Source organism: Hydra vulgaris, chromosome 15 (genome assembly GCF_038396675.1).
Source record: "Hydra vulgaris chromosome 15, alternate assembly HydraT2T_AEP".
Classification (NCBI taxonomy): Eukaryota; Metazoa; Cnidaria; class Hydrozoa; order Anthoathecata; family Hydridae; genus Hydra; species Hydra vulgaris.
In genome coordinates, this window is record NC_088934.1 from 30,256,360 (window position 1) to 30,280,373 (window position 24,014).

General features: G+C 30.1%; 2 protein-coding genes across 2 annotated transcripts in view; both read right to left on the reverse strand.

The window, feature by feature from the left end:
- Window positions 1–3,033: 3,033 nt before the first annotated feature.
- Window positions 3,034–8,335, reverse strand: LOC136091873 (uncharacterized). Its single transcript, XM_065819587.1, has 2 exons — window positions 7,894–8,335; window positions 3,034–7,796 (listed from the first exon to the last, which is right to left on the reverse strand). Exons 1-2 carry the CDS (start codon window positions 8,333–8,335, stop codon window positions 3,034–3,036), a joined length of 5,205 nt encoding a protein of 1,734 aa, XP_065675659.1.
- Window positions 8,336–12,508: 4,173 nt separating this feature from the next.
- LOC105850042 (mucin-like protein) overlaps window positions 12,509–24,014 on the reverse strand; it is a 40,760-nt gene continuing 29,254 nt past the window's right edge. Inside the window, exons 13-18 of the mRNA XM_065818955.1 lie at window positions 20,681–20,815; window positions 20,260–20,433; window positions 19,957–20,124; window positions 13,414–13,523; window positions 13,132–13,196; window positions 12,509–12,913 (exon numbers count right to left, since the gene is read on the reverse strand). Of these exons, the coding sequence (XP_065675027.1) occupies window positions 12,871–12,913; window positions 13,132–13,196; window positions 13,414–13,523; window positions 19,957–20,124; window positions 20,260–20,433; window positions 20,681–20,815 (695 nt within the window). The 3' untranslated portion in view covers window positions 12,509–12,870. The remainder of the gene's footprint in view (window positions 12,914–13,131; window positions 13,197–13,413; window positions 13,524–19,956; window positions 20,125–20,259; window positions 20,434–20,680; window positions 20,816–24,014) is intronic.

The following is a 24,014-nucleotide window of genomic DNA, read 5'->3' on the forward strand; positions in this document are numbered from 1 at the left end:
ATGTGAAAGGTCTATATTAATATGAGAAAGAGAACATTTTAAAATCAGTTCCTTTATCCTATGCCGCTGTTTATCCTTTAAGACTTCAACTACAGAATGTGCAACATGTTTTATGAGTATTTAATGAGAAAGTAGTAGCTGCCCTAAAACTAAAAGGAGCTTATGAAACCTCCTCTTTTATTCAGAATATTTTAGATTGGTGGAACATTGTTAATGTTTCTGTAAAAGGGCAAGATATTAGGCTGAGAGATCACAACCGATCTGTGCAAGATAAGAATTCAAATAATCTTCAATTATTTTTAGACATATTTAAATGTATGAAATCAGGACATGGACCTAAACGAGTTCAGTGTGTTACCCATGATACCAAAAAAGCCCTTGTGCAAACCACTGAAGGGTTAATAGCTATCTGCAAGCATTTGTTTTCAGTTGGTTTTGATTATGTTTTGCTTCGTGAGCTACAAAGTGACAGAATAGAAGGAGAATTTTCTGTTTATAGACAATCAACAGGGGCAAATGCTTTTATGGCAGCTGGTGATGTTTTCTCTGCTTTTAAAAAGCGTTTAGCTCAATTTGCTGCATCATTTTTAGAATCAGTGGAAGTAGGGCAACCCAATAGAAAAGGTCACATATGCAAGGGTCCAATTAGTATTGAAGATGCAACCTCAGTTGAAACATGCATTTATGATGTGAGTTTTTCTGAAACTGAAGAGAACTCTGCTGCCTATGTGGCAGGGTGGCTTGAGAAAAAATGTGATGGTGAACTAGTTTATCCAGATAATGAACCTAAACTAACAAATGAAGCTAAAGACTTTATTGAGGAAGTTTCAAGGGGGTATTTGACAGTCCCACATGAGTGTACCTATCAGCTAGTTAAAATTGGTTTATGCTTTGTAAAAGAAAAAAAACACAGAGCATGTTGAAGAAAAAGACTTAAATAAACATTCTTTCTGTAATGGACACATACTATGATTTTGGTTTAACTTCAAAAAGCCTTTTCAGGCGTTTGGCAAATGTTCTCCTGCATGGAATGCAGAATTTGGATAAAGACCAAACGAAAAATGCATGTCTTTATCAGACATCAATTAAGAAGGCACGCCTAACTGAATAATGTCATTATGATATATATATATATAATATTTTGTTGTTTCTTTTTTTAAGAAGTTTATTATATTAAATTCATGTTGTTTTTTTTTAATTTTTCACTTTGTTAATAAGTCTCTAGAGGATATAATGTTTACGTTTTTTCATAGAGGAATTTTTTTATATTGATCTTTTATGCTTTTTTAAATAAGTTTTTAATTTGTTATTAATTTTTTATTAACAATAACGCAAAATTATTTTAATAATATTTAAGTAGTTTGATTTTATAAAACGTTATTTCGGCCAAATTTAGTTAAATAAGAGTTTAGTGAGAAATATTGAATGGCCTTCACTAGCGGAGTCAGGAAATCAACTTAGCGCGTCCTTCCGTATAGTAGTCCTTGACAAAACCATAAAAATCGATTGCGGTTCCATGTTTTATAAATTGCTTTATTTTTGCAAAAAAAGCATAAATTTTTTTATTTTTATCCGTAACTTAGTTAACAGTTACTTTAAAAAAAATACGGTTATGCGCCATTAGATTTTGTATTTTAATTATTTAATAATATAACTTTACGAAAATAATATGAAGGAAAGATCAACATTTAAAACACATTTATAAACTGGCTTTATAACAACAATGTAAGTTTATCATATTTGATACTTTTATTTGGTACAAAAAGTGATAAGTTAGGGAACCTACGAGTACCTATATCGAGTGCTTGAGCTAGCATATGCAACAAGTCTATGACTTATTAGAACTATATACATTGCCCCTAATTTCCCTAAATAAAAATAGCTTATTTGACATTTTAAAAGTACAAGTTTTAAGTCGTATTATTCGCTTGAAATCGAAATACTTATTTAAAACGTCATGTTTTTTATTCACCCAAACAAAAAAAACATGTTACTTTTTCACCAATACAATTCAATGCACATCGCACTGTTTAAACAATACTTTTTTTGTTTTTTATTTTAGTTATAAAATGAAAGTTAGTGACATTCACACACTTATAAGACAAAACAAACTACTTCCTAATGATAAATCATTTTTTTCATCAGTATTAGCTCTCCTAGCTTGAGTAGATATAAAATTTAAAGATTGTGAGTGTAAAAACTTTATAAAAGTATACTGTAAAAAGTGGATAGCTGCAAACAATGATATTATTTAATTTGAGAAAAATAATGAAAATTAACTAGCTCAAGATTTTCAGATTACGTACATTACGCTAAACCCTTCAAATAATTCAAAAACATTACAATAATGCATTTTCGAAGATAACAAAAGTTATTAAATCTAAAATGTATTTGAACCCATGGATAACTACCGGAATATTCAAATCATCAAAAAAGAAAAAACGTTTGTATAAAAAATTTCTTAAAAAAACAACATTTTATAATGAATCTTAGTGAGTTAGTGAAGTTGGACGACCCTGTTGCTCCTTTGAAAACTCATGCGAAAAAGCAAAAAAAAGAAAGCTCAACAATGTTATTAACACTTTATCTGGCGTTGAACTACTTCATGCAACAAAGCTAAAACTTAAGAATGAGTTTAAGTACGAGACTGCTAAAAAAATTGCAGAAATTTCAGATGACAAACCCATTGAAACTCGTAAAAGGTATTCACCGGATGAAGGTCTGTGGGGAATTTTTTAATACTTTCCCTGAGACACTAATGATTTCACTCGTTTATCAATTTTATTTTATTTTCATCTGACTGCGAATAAATTATTTACAAATATCACCTTTTTTATATAAAGTTTAGAACCACAAAATAAATAAACTTAATTACAAGTAATTACGTTGGCGTAATTTTCCCATACCTCTACGAAGACCACATCATTTCAAATACATTAATGTTTATATTAAGAAACAACCGCTAATTGTTGTTAGTATCTTGGAAGACGTAATTCACCACACACTCCCCCGATTAAAGCTGAGACTTCGGCTTTAATCAGCCATTTCGTCTTCCATGATGGAACTGATTATTTGTCGTGCATTTAATTTCGCCTGTCTTGGTTCTCTTTTCAAGGTATCCTCTTCGGCCTTGGTTTCTAAATTCTCTTCCGATTCGATTCCGCTTTCTGCCCCACACCCCATTTCCAAGTCGCACACCAACTGAATTGGTCGTTCAATTACATAACCATTTCCAAGACGTATTTTAAAGCCACGAATAACTCCATCCTTCCCCTTAATGTTGTTTTCAATTCGACCAATGTTGAGAAGAGCCTTGTCCTTCACATCATCTTTTATGAGTACCATACTTCCGACCTCTGGGAGTTTCACGTTACCTCTCTTTTCCCTTGCTTGTTGTCGTTCTTCCATTGCGTGCACGTACTCGTTCATCCATCTTTTCCTTAAGTGATTCTTACAACTTTTCACAAACTTGATTCTCCGTAATGCGCAATCATCCCTTGTTATTAAATCGATATCTTCTTCAAGCAAAACTGCCGGTCTACCCCTCATTAATACATTTGGTGTTAATACTTGCTTATCGAATTGGTCACCTTGATAACAAAGTGGTCTATTGTTCATAACGCATTCCACATCCAGCAATACTTCTTCCAATTCAAAGAAGTTTAGGATGCCTTTCCCAATTGTTTTTGACAAACTTTTCTTCATTATCCCTATTAATCTTTCAAACAAACCTCCCCACCATGGCGCTCTTGATAAATTAAACCTCCATTTTATGGCTGTGGTAGCAAGATAGTTTGCGAGATTTTCATCCTTCTTAAGTGTTAGTAACCACTTCCCTGTTGCCACAAACGTTTTTGCGTTATCACTAATCATCATTTGTGGTGGTCCTTTTCTTACAACAAACTCCTTTAAAATTCTCTGAAATTCTCCTGCCGTTAGGTCATGACAAAGTCTAAGGTAGACAGCTCTTGTACATGCGCATGTAAACAGTGCAACATAACATTTTTCAACCAACTTCCCTTGCGCTTTATACTTTAGTGGACCGGCAAAATCAACACCTGTAACCGTAAACGGTTCGATATTTTCAGTTCTAAAACGTGGTAACATTGCTCTTGCTGGCGGTAACAGCGGTTTCACTCTATATCTCTTACATAGATTGCATTCACGAATGACCTTCTTTACAGCAACTCTCAAATTTGGTATCCAAAATCTTTCTCTAATGCTACTCATTGTATCTCCTACTCCCCCGTGTAACGTTTTCGCGTGATGATACTCAATAATTTTTAGAGTTAGTTGAAAACCTTTTGGTACAAATATTGGATTATACCCAGAGACTTTTCCATGACACCTCCAAAGCTGTTTTTCATCCTGTTTAAGTTCCACATTGGACTTTATCGCAACAGCTTCTTGTAGTAACTTAAGATTCACCAACTCCGCTTCTATCATCTCTTCAGCATTCAGTGGTCCTGTTATTTTTTCTTCATTCCGACAATTGTAAATAAACCTTTTTATGAAAGATGATATTCTTATGATTTTCCAATACTTGTGTTTACTCAATATTTCCTTAAATATATGAAGTCCCTTTATTTCTTCTGTTGCCATACTGACGTTCTCTCTTAAATGAATAGTTTCACATAATGCGTTCGGCGTTTCAAATATTTCTGGTTGAATTGGCCAATTTTCTTTGTGTTTTAACCATATAGGTCCATTGAACCACAAACTTGTTAGTTTCTCAGGACTTACTCCTCTTGATCCAAGATCACTTGGGTTTTCTTTTGTTGGGACATAAAGCCATTTTACTTCTCCATTTAATAATATCTGTTGAACTCGGTTCCTGACAAATTGTGACCAACTGCCCCTTTCTTTTAACCAATAAAGTACTGCAGTACTGTCAACCCAATGATATACTTCAATAATATTATACTTGTTCAATGTCTTCCTAACGTGATTCATTAACTTGCTCAAGGTGTGTGCTGCTACCAGCTCCAGTCTAGGCATACTAAGATCCCTTGGTGCGATCCGTGCTTTCGCTACAAGTAAGTTACTGGTTTTCGAATATCGGTGGCTCACTGCAATGTAGATGCATGCACATACTGCTGATTTACTTGCATCTGAAAATCCATGGAGCTCCATTTCAATACTTCTTTCAGACAGAACGCTCCGCGGAATTGAAATAGTTCTTTTAATTCGTATTGCCTTGATCCAGGTCTTCCATTCTTCTGAAAGTTCATATGGAATTTGTTGATCCCATCCGAGTTTTAACAAGCATAGCCGACTGTATAATATTTTTCCAGTGATTAAAATAGGTGCACTAAATCCCAATACGTCAAAAACACTGTTAATGGCGGATAGCATTTTCCTTTTTGTTATCACTTCTTTATCTCCACTATTGATGCAAGCAGTAAAGTCAATCGATAGTTGATCCGTTTCTTTGTTCCAAGGAATCCCAAGTATTTTTGTTGATTTGCCCTCAGCGTTGCTTTCCAATTTGCTCACGTTGCTATGCCATTTGTGCAGCTGGAACCCAGCTTTCATTAAGATTTGCGTTGATTCATTTTTAAACCTGATAAGTTCATCTTCCGTTTCTCCACCTGCTTGTATATCATCGACATAAGTATCTTCTTCCAAAGCAAGCACCGTTTTAGGATAAATGTCCTTGTATTTTGATATATGCTTTTTAATGGTAGCACCAAGAATGTAAGGGCTTGAACTTGAACCAAAAATCACCCTTGTAAATCGTAAATCCGTTAATTCCATATTCTTCAAGTCCTTATACCAAATTAAGCGTTGTGCGTCTCTATCCATTTCGTGTATTCGAATTTGTAGAAACGCCTTCTTCACGTCAGCTAAAACGCAGAGTTTATTCATTCGATTTCGTACGAGTATGTCAAAAATTAATGGTTGCAGCGATGGTCCCACTTCTAGACAGTCGTTTAATGAAGGTGACTGAGCGTCTTTTCTAGCTGAACAATCATAAACAATTCTCATTTTTGTTGACTTGGCATTTTCCTTGACTACTGCTTGATGAGGAACGTAGTGAATAATTTCTCCCGTAGGTTTTTCTGGTGCCATTTCCAATATTCCCTCATTGATCTGTTCCATCATTATTTCATTATACTGTTCTAGTTTTTTAAGTTTTTTCAATCGAGTCGTCACACTTCCCAATCTTTTAAGAGCCAGGTTTCTGTTATTTGGTAGTTTAACAACACCCTTTTTCCACGGCATTCTGGTTTCATAGAAACCTTCTTCGGTTTGATGCAGTTTTTCGCTGAAGTCTTGGTGGAACATTGACTCACTATTTGTGTCCGATAATCCAAGTACTTCTAAACTACACATTTGCTCAAACTCATCACGACCAGTGTTCAATAAGAAACTTCTCTCAATACCTGAACTAAATTGTGTTCGTCTCCCAGAAAGAGTCCATCCCAACATCGTTAATTCGGCTCCGGGATCTTTATCCGGATTTTTTCCGAGAACTACCGGTTCCGTGGTTTTTATTCGCTGATAATCAGCCGCACCGAGTATAATGTGAACAGGTTGAAGTTCGTCACTCCCTTCATCATCGCTAAATTTCAGCCTCCTCAATTTTGCAAAATGCTTCTTAACATCCTTGATCATCGGATTCGGTAAAAAGGTGAGTGTTTCCTTTTCTGCGTTGGCGCATTCGACTTTGATGCTAAATTCCGGTATTGTCGTTGATTCTAGCGTAACCTTATATATTTCCACACGCTTGTCCACAGTTCCATAGAGCTGTTCAATACTTTTATATTCCTTTCGTGTAGGTTTCAACTTTAGTTTTGTTATCAAATTCGTACATATATAGGAACTTCCAGCACCCGTATCCAACATTATCCTTACTTTTTCACCATTTACTTTTGCGATCACTGTTGGGTGAATAGTTGTGCTTGCATTAAGCACCGTTCCCATGTTTTCTTTTTTATTTTCAATGTTACCATCCATTGTTGCGTTCCTATCTTGACAAATGGACGTGTGATGTTTTTTGTTGCACTTTCTGCATCCTCTTGATTTACAATTTACCGCCGAGTGTCCGTAACCAATGCAGTTGTAACATAATCTTTTGTTTGTTAAAATCTCCCTGCGTCTTGCAACAGTTAGTACTTTTGTACAATCTTCGCTTTTGTGATTTTGTAACCCACAGTAGACACATCCATGCTTTCCACTAGTTGCCCTGGTTTCTTTGTCATAAAGACTGCCATTGTATTGTTTAAACGTAGTGCTTCGATGTTCATAGGGCCTTGACTGAACGTTCGTGTTCTTTTTATCGCCCTTTGTTTGTTCGTCGCTTGAGTTAAAAGTTGAGTTCAACGGATTCCTTTCAATGTACCTTTGCAACTTTTCGACAAGTTGCTCCAGTCCCCATTCTCCCCATCCATCATCGTTTTGTGTAAGTATTTCACGAACTGGTCCAAGTTTATCCATCAATGAATACACGAATGATTGAGCCGTTTGTAGTTTCTGCATAGTTTTCAATGTTCGTACAGTTCTTGCAAGCTTGTTGTAAAAGTCGTGAACTTCTTTGATTTTGTACGAGCTATGTATAGCCGTCAATCCTTCCAAATCTTTAATCAATGCTTTGTGAACCCAAATATCTTTTCCGTAAGTTTCTTGTAGTATGCGTTTAGCTTCATCGTATCCTTCCAACGAATGAGGTAAACCAAGTATATCCTCCCTGGGCTTTCCTTCGACAAGTTCCAGCAAGTAGTTGAATTTGCTGATGTTCGATATGTTTGAGTTGTCAACTTCTACCGTGAATTGATTCCAAAATCGCAACCAGTCTTTATAATCGCCATTAAATTTTGTAATTGTGTACTTTGTAAGTGTGAAGTTTGACAGATTGTTTAGTAGCTTCGTTTTCGTTTCCAAGAGATTTACGCAATGTTTCTTTCATTTTTAGTTTCTTTAAATACCATTCTTCTTCGCTTTGAAGTTTTCTCAATGAGCCTTGTTCTGCTTCTTTTTGAATCGTTAACTGCTGTTCCACTATTTGTTTTTCATACTCAAATTTTCTGACGCATTCGTTTTTATTTATCGAATCCAACTTGTCCACCATTTTGTTTTTGATTTCAATTGCTGCTTCTACTTCCATTACTGGTTTCGAAAGCCATTCTTCAACTGAATCGATGCTTTCGCCGTCGTCAAGCATTTTCCTGGTCAGCTCATCCTTTGCCATTTCAAATCTTCCCAATAAATTTGTTATTTTGTCCAGCGCCAAGATTATGCTTGATTTGTCGCCATTAATCGTGTTGCGTTCTATGTTTTTAATGTTTATTCTTATCATGCTGACTTCTCTTTGGTAAATTCGCTCTTGGTCCATTCTTTACTAACTCGTAGGTTTCGTAGGTCCTGGTAGGGTCGCCACCTTTTAGTGTGGGGAATTTTTTAATACTTTCCCTGAGACACTAATGATTTCACTCGTTTATCAATTTTATTTTATTTTCATCTGACTGCGAATAAATTATTTACAAATATCACCTTTTTTATATAAAGTTTAGAACCACAAAATAAATAAACTTAATTACAAGTAATTACGTTGGCGTAATTTTCCCATACCTCTACGAAGACCACATCATTTCAAATACATTAATGTTTATATTAAGAAACAACCGCTAATTGTTGTTAGTATCTTGGAAGACGTAATTCACCACAGGTCTAACAATGATTATTTATGGTGGTATATCAAAATCAACATACCAGCTTTTAATAAATGGCGCTGAAGAAAAGGGCTGTCACATCTATCTTTTATATAATGATATACGAATCTCAAAAGCTAAATGCTACCCGAAAAACATTTATTTAGATGAGTATACAGTAAACATACCGCTAAAAGACCTTCTGATGCACACTCTTGAAAGACTGTGTGACGTACAAGCTCCTGTGCTAATTACAATGTTAAAGGAACCAACTAAACTGATATTTAGATGTAAGGCTGGATTTGATGGTGCAACAGGGCAAAGTGTTTACAAACAGGTTTGCCATAATGAAAACATTGAAAGAAATCTAAAAAATGAAGAATGTTTATTTATTACCTGCATAGTACCATTAGAACTGAGTGGATTTTATAATAATAAAAACGTAGTAGTGTGGAGAAACGAAAAGTCATCATCGACTGCATATTGTCGACCTGTAAGATTTTTGCTTCAAAAGGAAACCAAGAATGTTGTGTAAGAAGAAACAAAACTATCGATTCCGAAATTGAGAAATGTGATATTATTAACATTATTTTTGCAGGGAAAGAAATAGCTGTAAAATGTCTTATTAAGCTGACCGTGATAGATGGTAAAATTCAATCAATTTTATCAACAATGACAAACTCGACACAGTGTTGTCCAGTTTGTGGTATATCTTCCAAAAACACGAACAACTTGGAGAGAGTGTTGAATTTAGACACCGATAATTTAGAGTTTAAACATGGTTTCTCCAGCCTACATGCTTGGATAAACTTTTTTGAACTAATAATGCATATTGGATATAAAAAGGAAACTGGAAAACGGCAGGCTAGAACCGAAGCTAATAAAGTAGCGGTACAGCAAGTAAAGTGGTGAATTCAGACCGATTTTATGAACCAATTGGGATTGGTTGTAGATTTTACCAAAAGTGGAGGATCGGATAAGTCAAATTTTACATTATATAAAATATATATTATTTATACATATCATATTTCAAAATATAAGACATATTTTTCTAAGTTTTAGGTTCTAGTAACGATGGAAATACTGCCCGCAGAGCTTTTGCTAACTATAAATCAACTGCTGAGATATTGAAAGTTGATGAAACTCTTATATATTATCTTAATATTATTTTAGTAACTTTGTCATCGGTATATAAAATAGATACTTTAAATTTAAATTTTTTTGCATAACCGCTCTAAAACTATATATATCAAATTATTCATGGTACTATATGTCACAATCTGTCCACAAAATTTAAGTTCATGGTCATGCCATAATTGCAAGACAATTTCTACCAATCGAAATAGTGTCAGAAGATGCCATAGAGGCGCGAAATAAAGACTTCAGGAACTTTTGGGAAAACTTTAGCAGAAAGACCTCAAGAAAAGATACAAACCAAGATTTGATTAATAGGCTTCTTGTATGTATTGATCCGGTAATAACATCTCTTAGAAAACTAAAGTTAAATAACAATCAAAGTTTGCATAAATTTTCCAATGAAGTTCTAGAATTGGTGAGAGAATCAGCTCCGTGACTTGATGATTTGTTATATATAAATTAGTCTAACCCTTGTTTTCATTTTTCTTCGCTTTTTTTAAATCATAATTATTTTTGGTATAAAAAAAACTAAAAATGATGTCATTCGGAATGTGGAGGTAATGGGGGAATGTGGAGGTTAATAGGTTTTAAAAATTAAAAAATATATAATACTTTAGGCTAGATCATAATTAATCTATAGACTTTACATTTCATCATAAAATATCTTTATATTTAAAACGTCATGAGCGTTTTATGAGAGTTTGAACAACTCAAATATTAAAAATTATAAATCCGCGTTTTTAAAGTTTTTTTAGTTATTTTCTGTTTATGCAATAATTTAACTAAAATTTATAATAAAAACAAAAATATGTTAAATTAAGATAATTATTTGAACATTTAAAAATCTTTAGTAAAAAAAAATATAAAAATAATTTTGCCCACCATAAGTCTAATATCCGGCCCACTGTGCATTGGTAACGAAAGAGGCGTGAACCTCCCAGTTAAATGCTTTTCGACTGAGCTATGTCTCAAAACCATTAGATCTTCTAGGGGTCTCGTGAAACAAAAATTACAGTCTATATAAATATTTTGTTAACAATGAATGATATAAACTAGTAATTTTATAACATTACAGATTTATACCATTCTAACTTAATTTGTTCTTATAAAATAAATTTTAATTATCAAAGAACAAATTAGGTTAGAAATGGAATTACGTACGGAACAGAAAAATGTAAATTATAGTTACTAGATAAATAAATTTCTTCGGAAAATGTAACTGTTGGAAAACAAATTTGAAAATGTTTAGCAGTTTCATTTTTTTTATAATAATTTGTATGTTAGTAAAGATTTTGAGAAAGTTTCAGGATTATATATCATAGAATTGCAGCAATCATTATGAACTGCATCGTGTATGGTCACCCAGGGAAGTTGCAAATTTGTCAAGTTCATGATATTAATTTTAAGAAAATAAATTGTTCAAGCGATTGCAACTCATATTTAATTATATTTTTAATGAGAAATAGCAATCACCAAATATTTTTAGCTGGAGTATAACGTTTTGAAAATCATTGAATATTTTTTAAACTATTGCAAAGTTAACTCAAAATATATAAGAAATGATAAAAATATACATATCTTTCTCATAGCCTAAAACATGATGAAAATATTTTCGTTATATTCGTTCTTAAGGATAATTATATGAGTATGTATAAAAAATTACGCACCGAAACGAAAATGTCCTATTATTTATCTAATATTTATAAATATCTAATTATAAACAGCTAATATTTGTTGCTATTACCCGTATTATCAGCAGCAAATAAGAAATACTTCCTCATCTATTTATACCCTCTTCTTTTATAGCACTGCAACATGATGTATCACTGCTGCTTTTGTTAGTTTAATCTTTTCAACTAAAAACAATTGTAATTAGCTTACAATAGTGAAATTGTCAAGTATTAGACTTTTGTACCGATGTTTTTTGTAATTTAAAAGACTTAATCGTAAGACTTTTTAATAAATAAAATATCTCGGTACTATAAAAACAAGAGCGGATACTGAATTTTTTTATGTTTGAGATAGCTAACTTCCAGACATGGAGCAAACTCCAAACATTTATGTTTATACCTATGTCAAATAAGTATGTGTTTTTGAAATATTGTAATAATTGGGGCCTGGGATTTAAAAACCCTTAAATATTGGCAACACCTGCCTCACTTTAATTCACTCAATAATTCATCAACTTGATAACAACAAGTTGATGAGTTATTTTTTTTAGTATTCTCAAATAAATCTATATTCATCGATAAATTTTAAAATTCATACAATAATCTCTTAGCGTTCAAAACATATGAACATATAAAGTTTAAACCCCCTCAAGTTGAGGGGGATACAAACTTTATAAGGTTATAATTTTTGAACATCAAGAATTTTTTATAAATTCTAAATTTATCAAGGAATGTAAATATAGTTGAAAATAGTAAAAAAAGTATTTTATTAACTTGTTGCTATCCCGTTCAAGATAGGTGTGTTCAAAACGTTAGGGCTTTTCTACTCCCAGACTCCAATCATCGCAAACTTTTGAAAAACATCTTTATTTGACATATAGTATAGTATAAATTATAGATATAAGTTTAAATTATAGTATAGTATAAAGTATAGATATAAGTTGTATGGATTTTGGTCCATGTCTGAAAATCAGCTTAAACATTAAAAATTCAAAGCCCACCCCCGGACAATACCCTAACAATTTATTGTGTATTCTACAAACTAATAACTTTATCATGGTCTTTTCAAATCGTTTGTTGTCTTTATAAACTCGTTTATATATTATTTTAAAACCAGAAAAATAAATTCAAAAACTATTATATTTGCAAATATAATTTTTCCACTATTTAATAAAGTTTTTAAACCATAAGAGCTTAAATAAGTTTAGTGAACGCGACAACTTTGTTTATCTTAGAAAATATTTTCGCATAAAAATATAGGGTGTTGTTTGTGATTAATCATATCGATATCATAGTAGGTTTAAGACTTTTGAATAAAAGAATTGTGTTAGTAGCTGAAAAATATAGTCGATAAGCACATTTGTAACAACTAAAAGTAGTTAACTAACGTAGTTGAAGCAATCATGATTCGTTTATTTCACCTTTTTTGGTTTTACTATATACGCAACTCCATCCCTAAATAAAATATTTTACGTATTTAGTTGCTTCATATAAAAATTTTATTACTATATTTTATCACTTAAAATTATAATTTGCATTACTTATTAGTTGCTGATTAGCAACACCTGATATGTATTACAAATGCTCCAAACTACAACTACATAGAATTAAATAACAAAACAGTAAATAATTATTGAACCACTTAATTGAATGCAACTCTATACTTAACGTACTTTATAGAACGCAACTTCACGTCAAACTGAACGTTATTATTGTATTTGTAATAAAGATTTTGTATCTGTTAATCAAAAATAAATTAAAATTAAATGAAACAATATATAAACTATATAAACAATACTAAACAAACCTTAAATAAACAATCACCAAAATTTATAAATGAAAAATATAAAACATATAAACTAATAACAAAACAAATCAAACGTAAAAATATAAGAACTTAATCGAATGTAAAGAATTGAATTTTAAAAAAAAAAAGTAGAAAAAAACAACTTTACCGCAACTTTAATTCGGTTGTTTAGATTCAACGATGGTTCATTTGTAGGATCAGAATATAGCTCTATGTACTCTTCGTCCATAAAAAATATGTTTAGATTTAAGGATACTTCTAAAGATAAGTAATTGGTTTAGTTTAAGTCAGTTTTAATATTTAGCAATAAAATAACAAATGCAGATAAAATATTTGATAAATATATAACTTAAAATAAATAAAATAAACGTGTAATCAATTAAGAAGTAATCAGTAAATTCAACTATTATTATTCCACACGGCTCCATACAATGAGTGTAAGGTGTTGTACGTTAAGATTGATTTATTTTCAGATGTATGAGGTTTTAAATATTTTCTTACATACAGCAGTAAAGCCCGGCATTTAGACAAAACGCCGACATCTAAAAATTTTTAACCTGTTTTTAATAAAAGAATAATTAACTATTTTATATGCCCTGGTGATGTTTCCTAAGGTATTACGCGACTATATACTATAACTTATAAAGTACTACACCAAGTTGCACGTTGAGAGTTCATGTGTTGCACCTTGGACTAAGTAAAAGTATGGATAAAATTATTTGGTGTTAAGTGGAAAAAGTAAACGTTTAAAAATATAAATCCTAATATACTAAAATAAAAGTTACAAAAATTAGAAGAATAATCTGAAAAAAGCATTTCTTTAACAATAACATTAATCTATAGACATGTCAAATGCAATTTATTCAACAGGGTACTTCATCACTTGCTTTAGACGCTCAGAAGTTCCTGAGGAAGGCAATGGAATTTACATAATATATCTTCTCAACCAACTTTATACGATTTTTTATCACTTAATAGGAAATTTCTTATTTAAGTTTTAACAAAATACTGAATTTTATTTACAAAGTCATTTTTTTCTTCAGCTACGTAGCAAGATACTAGCTTATTAATTTAACTAAAACATGAACATTTGAAGGATTTTTTCTCAGAAAATATTTGCCACCAAAGCTAGATCCGGTTTTTCAAAACTCCTTGTTTCAATTCCAAAATTTTAAAAATTCTTGTATTAATTCTTGAGTAGATATATTACAACGTTCTTTACTAATTCAAAAACTTATTCGTTCATCCTCTGAACTAGAAGCTTCTATAGTTTTAGCTTTATTTTTATTGCTGGGATTTATCTCGGTATTCTTTATTAGGAAGAATTTTAGGAGGTATATGTACTGTGTAGTTACTGGTTTCATCCTAATTGAAAATTTCTTTTGGTTGAAAATTTTGTCTTTTTAGAACCTATAAGATGTCGAAAAATGCATTTACCTTTGCTTTGTTGAAGTTAGTTACCCCAGTAAGATTTTCAGTCTCAGGATTGCATAAGCTTAGACTTTAGTTAGGTTTTCTAAGCCATGTAACCCTAACAGACTCAGTAACCTAATGATTGCAAAATTATATTCTTATTTAAGGCTGTTCTAACATCTATTTTTTGTTTAGGCCTTAATGCTAAATCTTTTCAGATATCAATATCCACAGATAATAAAATGAATACGTTACAAAGACATAAAATTTACAATTGAAACTGTAGTTTTTTTTGACAGTTAACACAAACTAAAATTATTTTTAAGAATTATCCTCAATAAATGGAACAAAAATTAATGAGTATTTGTACTGGATACTCATCCAAAAACCCCTATAACATTTTACTAGTGTCGTTACGTCTCAATCGTCTTAAATGCAGAACTTTTTTAAAACTATTTAATTCCAGCCTGGCTTGTGGTCAAATGCGCATTTTCTAAGAACTATTTTTTTATAATTTCTATATGATTTATTATACTTAAGTTTTATACTTTATTGAGAAAATTACTGTCGACGATTTTCAAGGCTGTTTACACTAATTTTTGAATTTTTGGTGACTATAATAATGTTTTTCTTATTTTTAAGGCAGATTTTTACAGAATTTTCTTTTTAAATCTTGAGACTTTATTCTTTCTGTTGATATCAAGTAAAAATTAAAAAACAAAGGGGGAGGGGGTCTTAATAAACTTACGCTGGGTGGGAAAATTTTCAAAAAACTATTAAAGGCCCCGCCTTGTATTGAGGAAAATATAATATATTAAATCTGAAAAATATTAAATATATTATACCTAATGATTTTAAGATTTATTAAACATTGATTAAGGATTGCTGATCAGACTTTTTCTGAAAGTAGTGTGGGAGATGATGCCTACTACAAAAATAGGCATTAAGCCGGGTGATGCTTTCTTTTTATGGCCTTTACGTTCCAAGGTTTCAATCTGCGCGAATTTTTGTTATAAAATCATTAAGTTACATAAGTGTGAATATACGAAAATAAGATTTTTTAACTTACACGGAAGAATATTTTAACTTACTCGAACTTTACTATTTGAAGAATTAAATTATAAATTCACTATTTAATTCTTCAAATAGATAGTTCGAGTAAGTTAATTACCTTTAAAGTTTGGAAAAGTTAAACAATTCTCCCGGGTTTCACAAAAAAAATGAAAGCGTTTTTGATTTTTTTTTTTTTTTGTATAAAAAAAAATTAAATGTTTAATTTCAATTGGTGACGAAAATATTCATTTTGCGCTTTTTAAGTTTTAATAAACCCAGAAGCAAAAATATATATAAAGTGTTATGATCAGTGTATCTAAATGCAGTAATTTTTTTTTCAACTTAAGAAAGCTAAAATATCTAAACAAGTAATTATTAACATCAATAATAAAAAGGGAAACGAAAAAAATAGCACAGCTGATATTACTAAAACTTTTGAAATATTTTACAAAAACCTTTATAAAAAAACGATGTCACGCTGCAAAAATATTTACTCGAAAATGCAGACATTAAACAAATTTCCGAACAACAAAAACATTCACTAGATAAAACCGATTGGTTTAGCCGAAGTCAAAAATGCACTAAAAACAATGAAAAACAGAAAATCACTGGGAAATGATGGGCTATAATAACTTGCCATAATAACTTGCCTCTATAAAAAAGGGGACAAAGCCTATATCTCAAACTGGCGACCCATATCACTTCTCAACACCGACTACAAAATACTTACCAAAATAATCTCAAACCGACTAACAAATATACTACCGTCAATCATCAAAGAAGATCAAACCGCATGCATCCCCCACAGATCCATTTACAAAAACCTTGCATACACAGGAGACATTATTTACATCGCCAACAAAAACAATTTAGATGCCTCCATCGAAACTTCCTATATGACTACCTATTTAATTTTGGTTTTAGCATGCAATTTATAAACCTTATCAAAACACTGTACTATGACATAAGTTCACTCAAAATTTCCTCAATTTTTCCTGGCAGAGCAACACTCTCCAGAGCCTAGGTATAACCTTCTCAAACACAAGTAACTACATAAACCGTCAATGGGATAAGAGTATCAACATCATTAGCAAAAAAAATCGATAGCTGGAAGCGATTCAAGTTATCCATAAAAAGTAAAGCTATCGTAACAAATCAAACGCTTTTAAGCAGTTTATGGTATTTATCCTACACAATACCTATTCCTTCTGACAAAATAATCAAAATAATTGAGCGTAAAACAGATAGTTTTCTATGGAATAACAGCACCGTAAAAACCCCTAAGCAAATATCAAAACTTCCGGTAGACCAGGGAGGTTTAAATATCGTCGACGTAAAGAAAAAATTCGAATCTTTACAGCTGAGCTGGATCTCAAAGTTATATAACGAAAACAAAAACGGCGCCTGGAAAAACTCAGCTTCCTACATACTCAATCAATACCGAAACGCTATTCAAGGAAACCTTGTCCTTCTCACATCACACTCATACGAATCTTTCAAAACTCTACCTCCGTATTACCAACAAACAATGAAAAATTGGAATAAATTTTACCTAAAACACAATAACCATAAGAATCTCACTATCGAAGAAGTACTAATGTAACCAATATTTTTTAACCCATACATACACAATAAAAACCAAACTATAAAACCAACTCCTGAATTCATAAATAACAACATAATTAAAATAGGGGAAATATCAAAAGTATTTTTCCAGGGCTTTCTGGAAAGCCAAGTTATTGGTATAAAACAACGCCTCTTAACAACCATAATAAAGTCACTACCACCCCAATGGAAAAACATCATAAACACATTAAGTCAAAGCTTCGACTGCAACAAAACGTCTTTGTGCATAAGCACCAGAAATAACCTTCGAGTACAATTCCTTGACTTAACTCCTAAACCAATTTACAACACTTCCTTAAGTAACAACGATAAAAGTACCACCAATAAACTTTACAAACTGAAAGACATTTTCAACAGTATTAATAATACCTCAACAAAAGAATGGACCCATATGTTTATATCCATACACAAAAACAAAAGCAACAACAAAGCCGATGAAATAAAGTATAAACTAATACATTTTGCACTACCCACCAATATACTTTTTAAAAAAAGAGGCTACATAGCAGACGATCTCTGCCCACAATGTATGGAGAAATCAGAAAACTTACAACACATGATGTCTAAATGTGAAAAAGTTCAACCTCTAGTAAAATACACTTTAACCCTCATTCACAAAATATACCCATACGATAAACCTCTTGAAAACTTTTTCAGATCACTTCTTTTCCTTTCATCAACTTATGTAAATAAAGTTTATATTGGAAAACTAATAACTAACGAATTATTATATATAATGTATTGCAATAGAATGAGGTCGTTCCACGACAAAATTTACCACAGAAAGAACACTCATGCTAGAATTCCAAGGCAAATTTAAAAGAATTTTGTCAGAAAAATTCCAAATTTCTATGATTAATAAAAAATAGATTTCTTTTCTACAAGAATGCAGAAATATCTGGAGCGGAGAAAATAATAATAATCTAAAAATTAATTACAAAGCTCTTATAAATTGAAATGCATAGATATATTTTTATGAAAATTTATTTATTTTTTTAATTTTCTTTTTAGCTTTTTTGTTTTAATTTTTTCGATTTTTAATTTTTTCGCTTTTTCGTTTTCGATTTTTATATAGTGGGTTTTTTTATTTTTTTAAACGTGAGCCCCCTGGGAGTCTGTCTTTATGTATTTTAATAGTGGAACAGTAGACCACCTTGTAATTTTATTTATTTACTATTGTAACATTATTAATAACTCTGCAGGGCAAACGCCCGAGGAGAATAAACTACAATACGATAACTTGTTGTTTGTAATGCTTGATTAGTATTTTTTTTTTCTATTGTTTTGTCTATTTACTATTTACACTCTGCTTCAAATATATACTTATATGCTTATATATATTTTTCATATACTTATATATAAAGATATTTATATATATAAAAAACAAAAAATTATAAAATATCAAGGAACCACACGTTACAATGCAACGTCTTATATGGTTAAAAATGTTACTTTTTCTTACGTAAAAATAGCAGCCATTTGATACGAACGATACGTAAAAATGTTACGTCGCGTTACGTTAAAGTACATAGGTTACGTCTCGTTACGTAAACATGTTACGTAACAGTTTCGTAACATTATGTCTCGTTACGCAAAAATGTTATGACTAACGGACATTTTGCACGTATTTTAACCTGCTTTCGTTACGTAACGAAACATGTTACGTAACAAAAAAAGTTATAGGGGAAATACTCTGCAAACATAAAAAAAACATCAAAATAAAAATTATAAATTCATTTAAAAAATTTTAAATGTTTCAAATGAATAGCGTCATCAAATGCTCTGGTATTAAATTATTAGCCAAGTAATTTCATCAAATGCTTTATCACTTTTAAAAATGGAATTACACCATTTTTACCAATGGTTTCCAACCATTTGTACAAATGGTTTACAACCATTTACAAACATTTAAAATGTATTTTTTTTAAAATAATAAATGTGATGTACCTTGGGACATGATGTGCCTACGTACAACACATTTATTAGAGTACAACTGTTGCCATTGTAAAATGTATATAATAAAATATACATTAAAAATTGAATTGAAGAATTTATTAAATTATTAAATAATAATTCATAAATAAGTATATGGTTGCAAAGTACAACACTCTGCAAAAAAGTGTTTTAGATGAACAAACTAATCAGCCATACAATTGGAAAAGAAACATTTTAATATTTATTAAAAAGTTAAAGTTTTTATGAAAGATTAATGAAGCAAAATAGATAAAAACAAAGGATAAAATGAAAAAAATGTACTAATCGATGGCAGATCTTTCATATTTCAGATTCCACTAAACTTACTAAATAACTGCAACTCAATCTACATTGGCCGGAAAAAAAGCTAAAAAAAGTTAGATTGGTCTGGCCAAATAATGCAATTATGACTTCTATGTGTGAAAGAAAATGTGGAACAACAGTAAAAAAAGGCAAAAAGTACTTTGCTCTAAGGTAAAACTGTCCCAGGGTACAACACTTTTTTCCTTTGTTTACAAATTTGTTAATACTATTTATTCAAATTCAGTCTTTTTTATATTTTATTTCTTGTTTTTTGTTTTTTTGTTTATTTACTTGAAAAAAAATAATAATAAATTAGGAATACTTTTGCATTCATAAGAGTAACAAGTACTATGCTCGGTATTGTTTCCACTGCATGGTAGACCATTATATTTTGGTATTGGATTTGTGCAACTACGATGTCTTGTTTGTACACCATGACATGGTTGACTGCATAAAGACCACAATGACCATTGCGTCCACCCCCCATGAACTAGTTATTTAGAGAAAAAAAATTTATTTCAAATTAAAATTAAAAATTTTTATTGATGGAATAAAAAAACATATCAATATGAACAAATAATGATTATATTTATTTAATATTAAAGCAACAAACTATGGATGTTACCTGGACATAACATGTCATTGTCTATATATTGAATATCAAGATTAAGGCCCAAACAATCGTATCCGCCTTCGGCAGGTTCTGGATTACTACAAATTCTTTTTCGCTTTGTAAAGCAGATGCCACATTGATTTGAACAAGATTCAAACTTAATCCATGTACTCCATTTTCCATCCACTGAATAAATAATAAAATTTGATTATAAAATCATTTTTAATTACAATTCAAATCATATTTGAACTTATTAGGTATGTTTAAGGGATAAGCATATATATATATATATATATATATATATATATATATATATATACATATATATATATATATATATATATATATATATATATATATATATATATATATATATATATATATATATATATATATATATATATTCTAAATTGGTAAATATTTAAAAAAAAACCTGGACATATTTGATTTATGCATTTTTCAACAAGCTGAGATTCATTTTGGTGAGAAGATAATAAAGGTTTTAAATAACTGTATTTATAACCAAACCCACATGTTTCACTACATTCACTCCACATGGTTGAATTTCCTACATAAAATATTAAATATCAAAACAAAAAAGTAGTTTTCAAATAATTTTTTTTTTAACTTAAAAAAAATTTTAAATCAAAAATTTACTATTTTTAACTGTTACAAATTAAAAAGTAACCTGAACACTTGGTAGACACTAAGAAATTTCTGTTTTTTTATATTTACTATTTTATTCTCTTAACTTTATATGCTTTTATATTACTACTTTATTCTCTTAACTTTAAAAGTTTAAATCTACAAAATTATTACAGGGAATACTTGGGCTCTAACTATTGCATCAGTGTCAAATAACTTATACAGCCAGACTTTCGCACTTTAAATCAAGTTTTGTTACAGCTATATGATGTTTTTAAAAGAAAAAAAAACAATGCAAGAATAAAAACCTAAAAAACTTATGGATTATAATTATAAAGACATAAAAGCAATTCCATGGACTTTTATTTACAATCATTGAGCATGATTTATTTCTTATTTTCCTTCTGCATGATTCATTTTAATAAACTCCTACATAATTTGTTGCATTTATGATCATCCTGCATGATTCATTTCATTTTTGATCTTTTAGTAAATAGATCTCATTTGATTAGACTCTAAGGTTATTATAAAATGAGAAATTATGTTAAAAATAAGTCGAGAGAGATGAAATAATGTAACAACATTATTTATATACAACAAGTTCTTTTTACCTAATATTTATTTTTATTTTTAATAAAATAACTATTTGAAAGATTATCATTTAATAAATTCTTTTCCTTTCTTTTAATGAGTAAATTTTTTTTACATATCAATTCAGGATCGCATATTTATTTATTTATATATATATATATATATATATATATATATATATATATATATATATATATATATATATATATATATATATATATATATATATATATATATATATATATATATATATATATATATATATATATATAAGTAGAAAATCACTTAACAAAGATTTATCTAATTTAATACTGTGTTTCATCAATAAAGACTTATCAGAATTGAAAGATCAAATTGATAAAACTTCAATTTATACCAAAAACTAATTTACAGGAAGTCGCAAATGTCTTAACTACGTAAATTTTCACACACTTGTGGAATTTGCTGACACTATTTTAAAAAGAATTCTTTGGAAATGATTACTTATGCTTTTTTAGAAAAATATTTTTTTAAAAAAAGCGAACTTAATGTAACTATTATTTGAACTCATTTATTTTTGTAGTTTTTTAGGAGAAACTTATTTTCGTGCCTACATTTAGAAATTAACTCCAATTTTTTGTTTAATAAATACTCTTGGTTTGCATGTGTAATTATTTCAAATTTTTCTTGTAGGCATAGTATACATTTTTTGGAAATATTGTTATATGCAGACGCTGTTTTAAGGATGGATCAATTCACCAATTGTGAATGATGTGAAAGATGTACTAATGGACCAACATGCAGTAGTGGTAAAGCGCTCGCTTCATAAGCGAGAGGTTCCAAGTTCGATCCCCACCACGTCTCTGGTAGTACCGCGCTTAACTTATTTCTCTGCGCAGCGGCCTTGTTCATCAAGGTTCGTGTTTCGGAGTTATAGAGTTGAGAGAGAGTTATAACCACTATTAAGTAGCCTCCTCATCTGTAGTGGCCTTCTCGGCCTTAAGGAGGTGAATAACAAATAAAATTAAAAAAAAAAAATATTCAGTATAAAATCATCAATAATTTTATCTTTTAATTCCCATATATATTTTGAAAGCATGGTGTTGAATACTTTTTATTTTTAAAAGATTGCTTACGATTGGCAAAACGCTTTTTCCATTCACCCTCTGTTATCCCAATATATTGTTTATCAGGTACATATTTAGAGGAAACAACACATTTATATACCACATTTTTTGATAAACAACTTCCACTCATTGGACAATTATTTTTTTGTTTACAGTTACAAATTTCTGTAGTTTTTTCATTTAGGATTCCTTTTTTGTTTAACAAAGCATTATTGTGACCTTTTATAATTCTTTCCATATTATTTGTGCAAATGTGGCTAACTTTAATTGTATTTTGATTAAAAAATTTATGTAATTTATTAGAGGGCGGTAAATGCTTGTCAACCAATTTTAAAAACACTTTTCCTAATCAGTAGAAACATTTTTGCTAGATGGGGGTTAAACCAAATTACATTCCTTGTTCTTTTTCGCTTTTTAAAATATTTTTTTTCAGGGTCAAATTTTAGTTCAAAATTTTCAAAACCACTTTTTTTAAGGGCATCTTTAAATATTCGTTTAGAGGAATTGAATACATTTTCATTAAAGGAGTTTTGGTTAAGCCTGTTGTTAATTGAAATCGGGATTTTTTTTAGAATTTGAGGTGGATGATTTGAGACCTAAATCATTTTTATTGATTATTTTACTTAATAAATCTAAAATGTATAGTCCAACAAATTCACAAATCTCTGCTCCGTCATAACTGCCGATTGTTACATCAAAGCAGTCATGTATGTTTTTCTTTTTCCAAGTTTCCTTATTAAAATAAAGTAAGGTTTTTCTACAATGTTTTATTATACGGATTGTTTCTTCAGGAATAACTGTGTGGCTTTTTGCAAATCCAATTGTTTTATCGAAAATATCTGCAGTTATTGAAGGGTAAAAATCATTAATATCAAATTGAATAAGTGCACAGTCATTTTTATTTTTGATTGTGGAGAACCAATTTATAACATCAGTGGTATTTTTCCATTGTAGTAAATTTAATTTATTTCTAAGAATATTATTAATTTTGTCCAATTTAATTTTGCTTACATGTTCTATCTCACTTTTTGAGGGAACCAATAACCTACATAGAAGTTTGTTTTGAAAATTTGGTTTATGGTCATTTGGTATATGCTTGGGCAGGGGCAGTTGATTCGATTCTGTTATCAAGATTTATTTTTAAATGTAGTTATTCTAAATTCTATTTTTAAATGTAATTATTCTAAATGTAGGCACGAAAATAAGTTTCTTCTAAAAAACTACAAAAATAAATGAGCTCAAATAATAGTTACATTAAGATCCCCTTTTTTTAAAAAATATTTTTCTAAAAAAGCAAAAGTAATCATTTCCAAAGAATTTATTTTATAATAGTGTCAGCAAATTCCACAAATGTGGGAAAATTTACAGACATTGGCGACTTCCTGTAATTTAATTTTTAGTATAAATTGAAGTTTTATTCATTTG

Coding starts and splice junctions, on each gene's coding strand:
- LOC136091873 (XM_065819587.1), bottom strand. CDS start 8,335: ATGGACCAAGAGCGAATTTACCAAAGAGAAGTCAGCATGATAAGAATA. Junction 7,797..7,893: donor AAAAATGAAAGAAACATTGC/GTAAATCTCTTG, acceptor GCGATTATAAAG/ACTGGTTGCGATTTTGGAAT.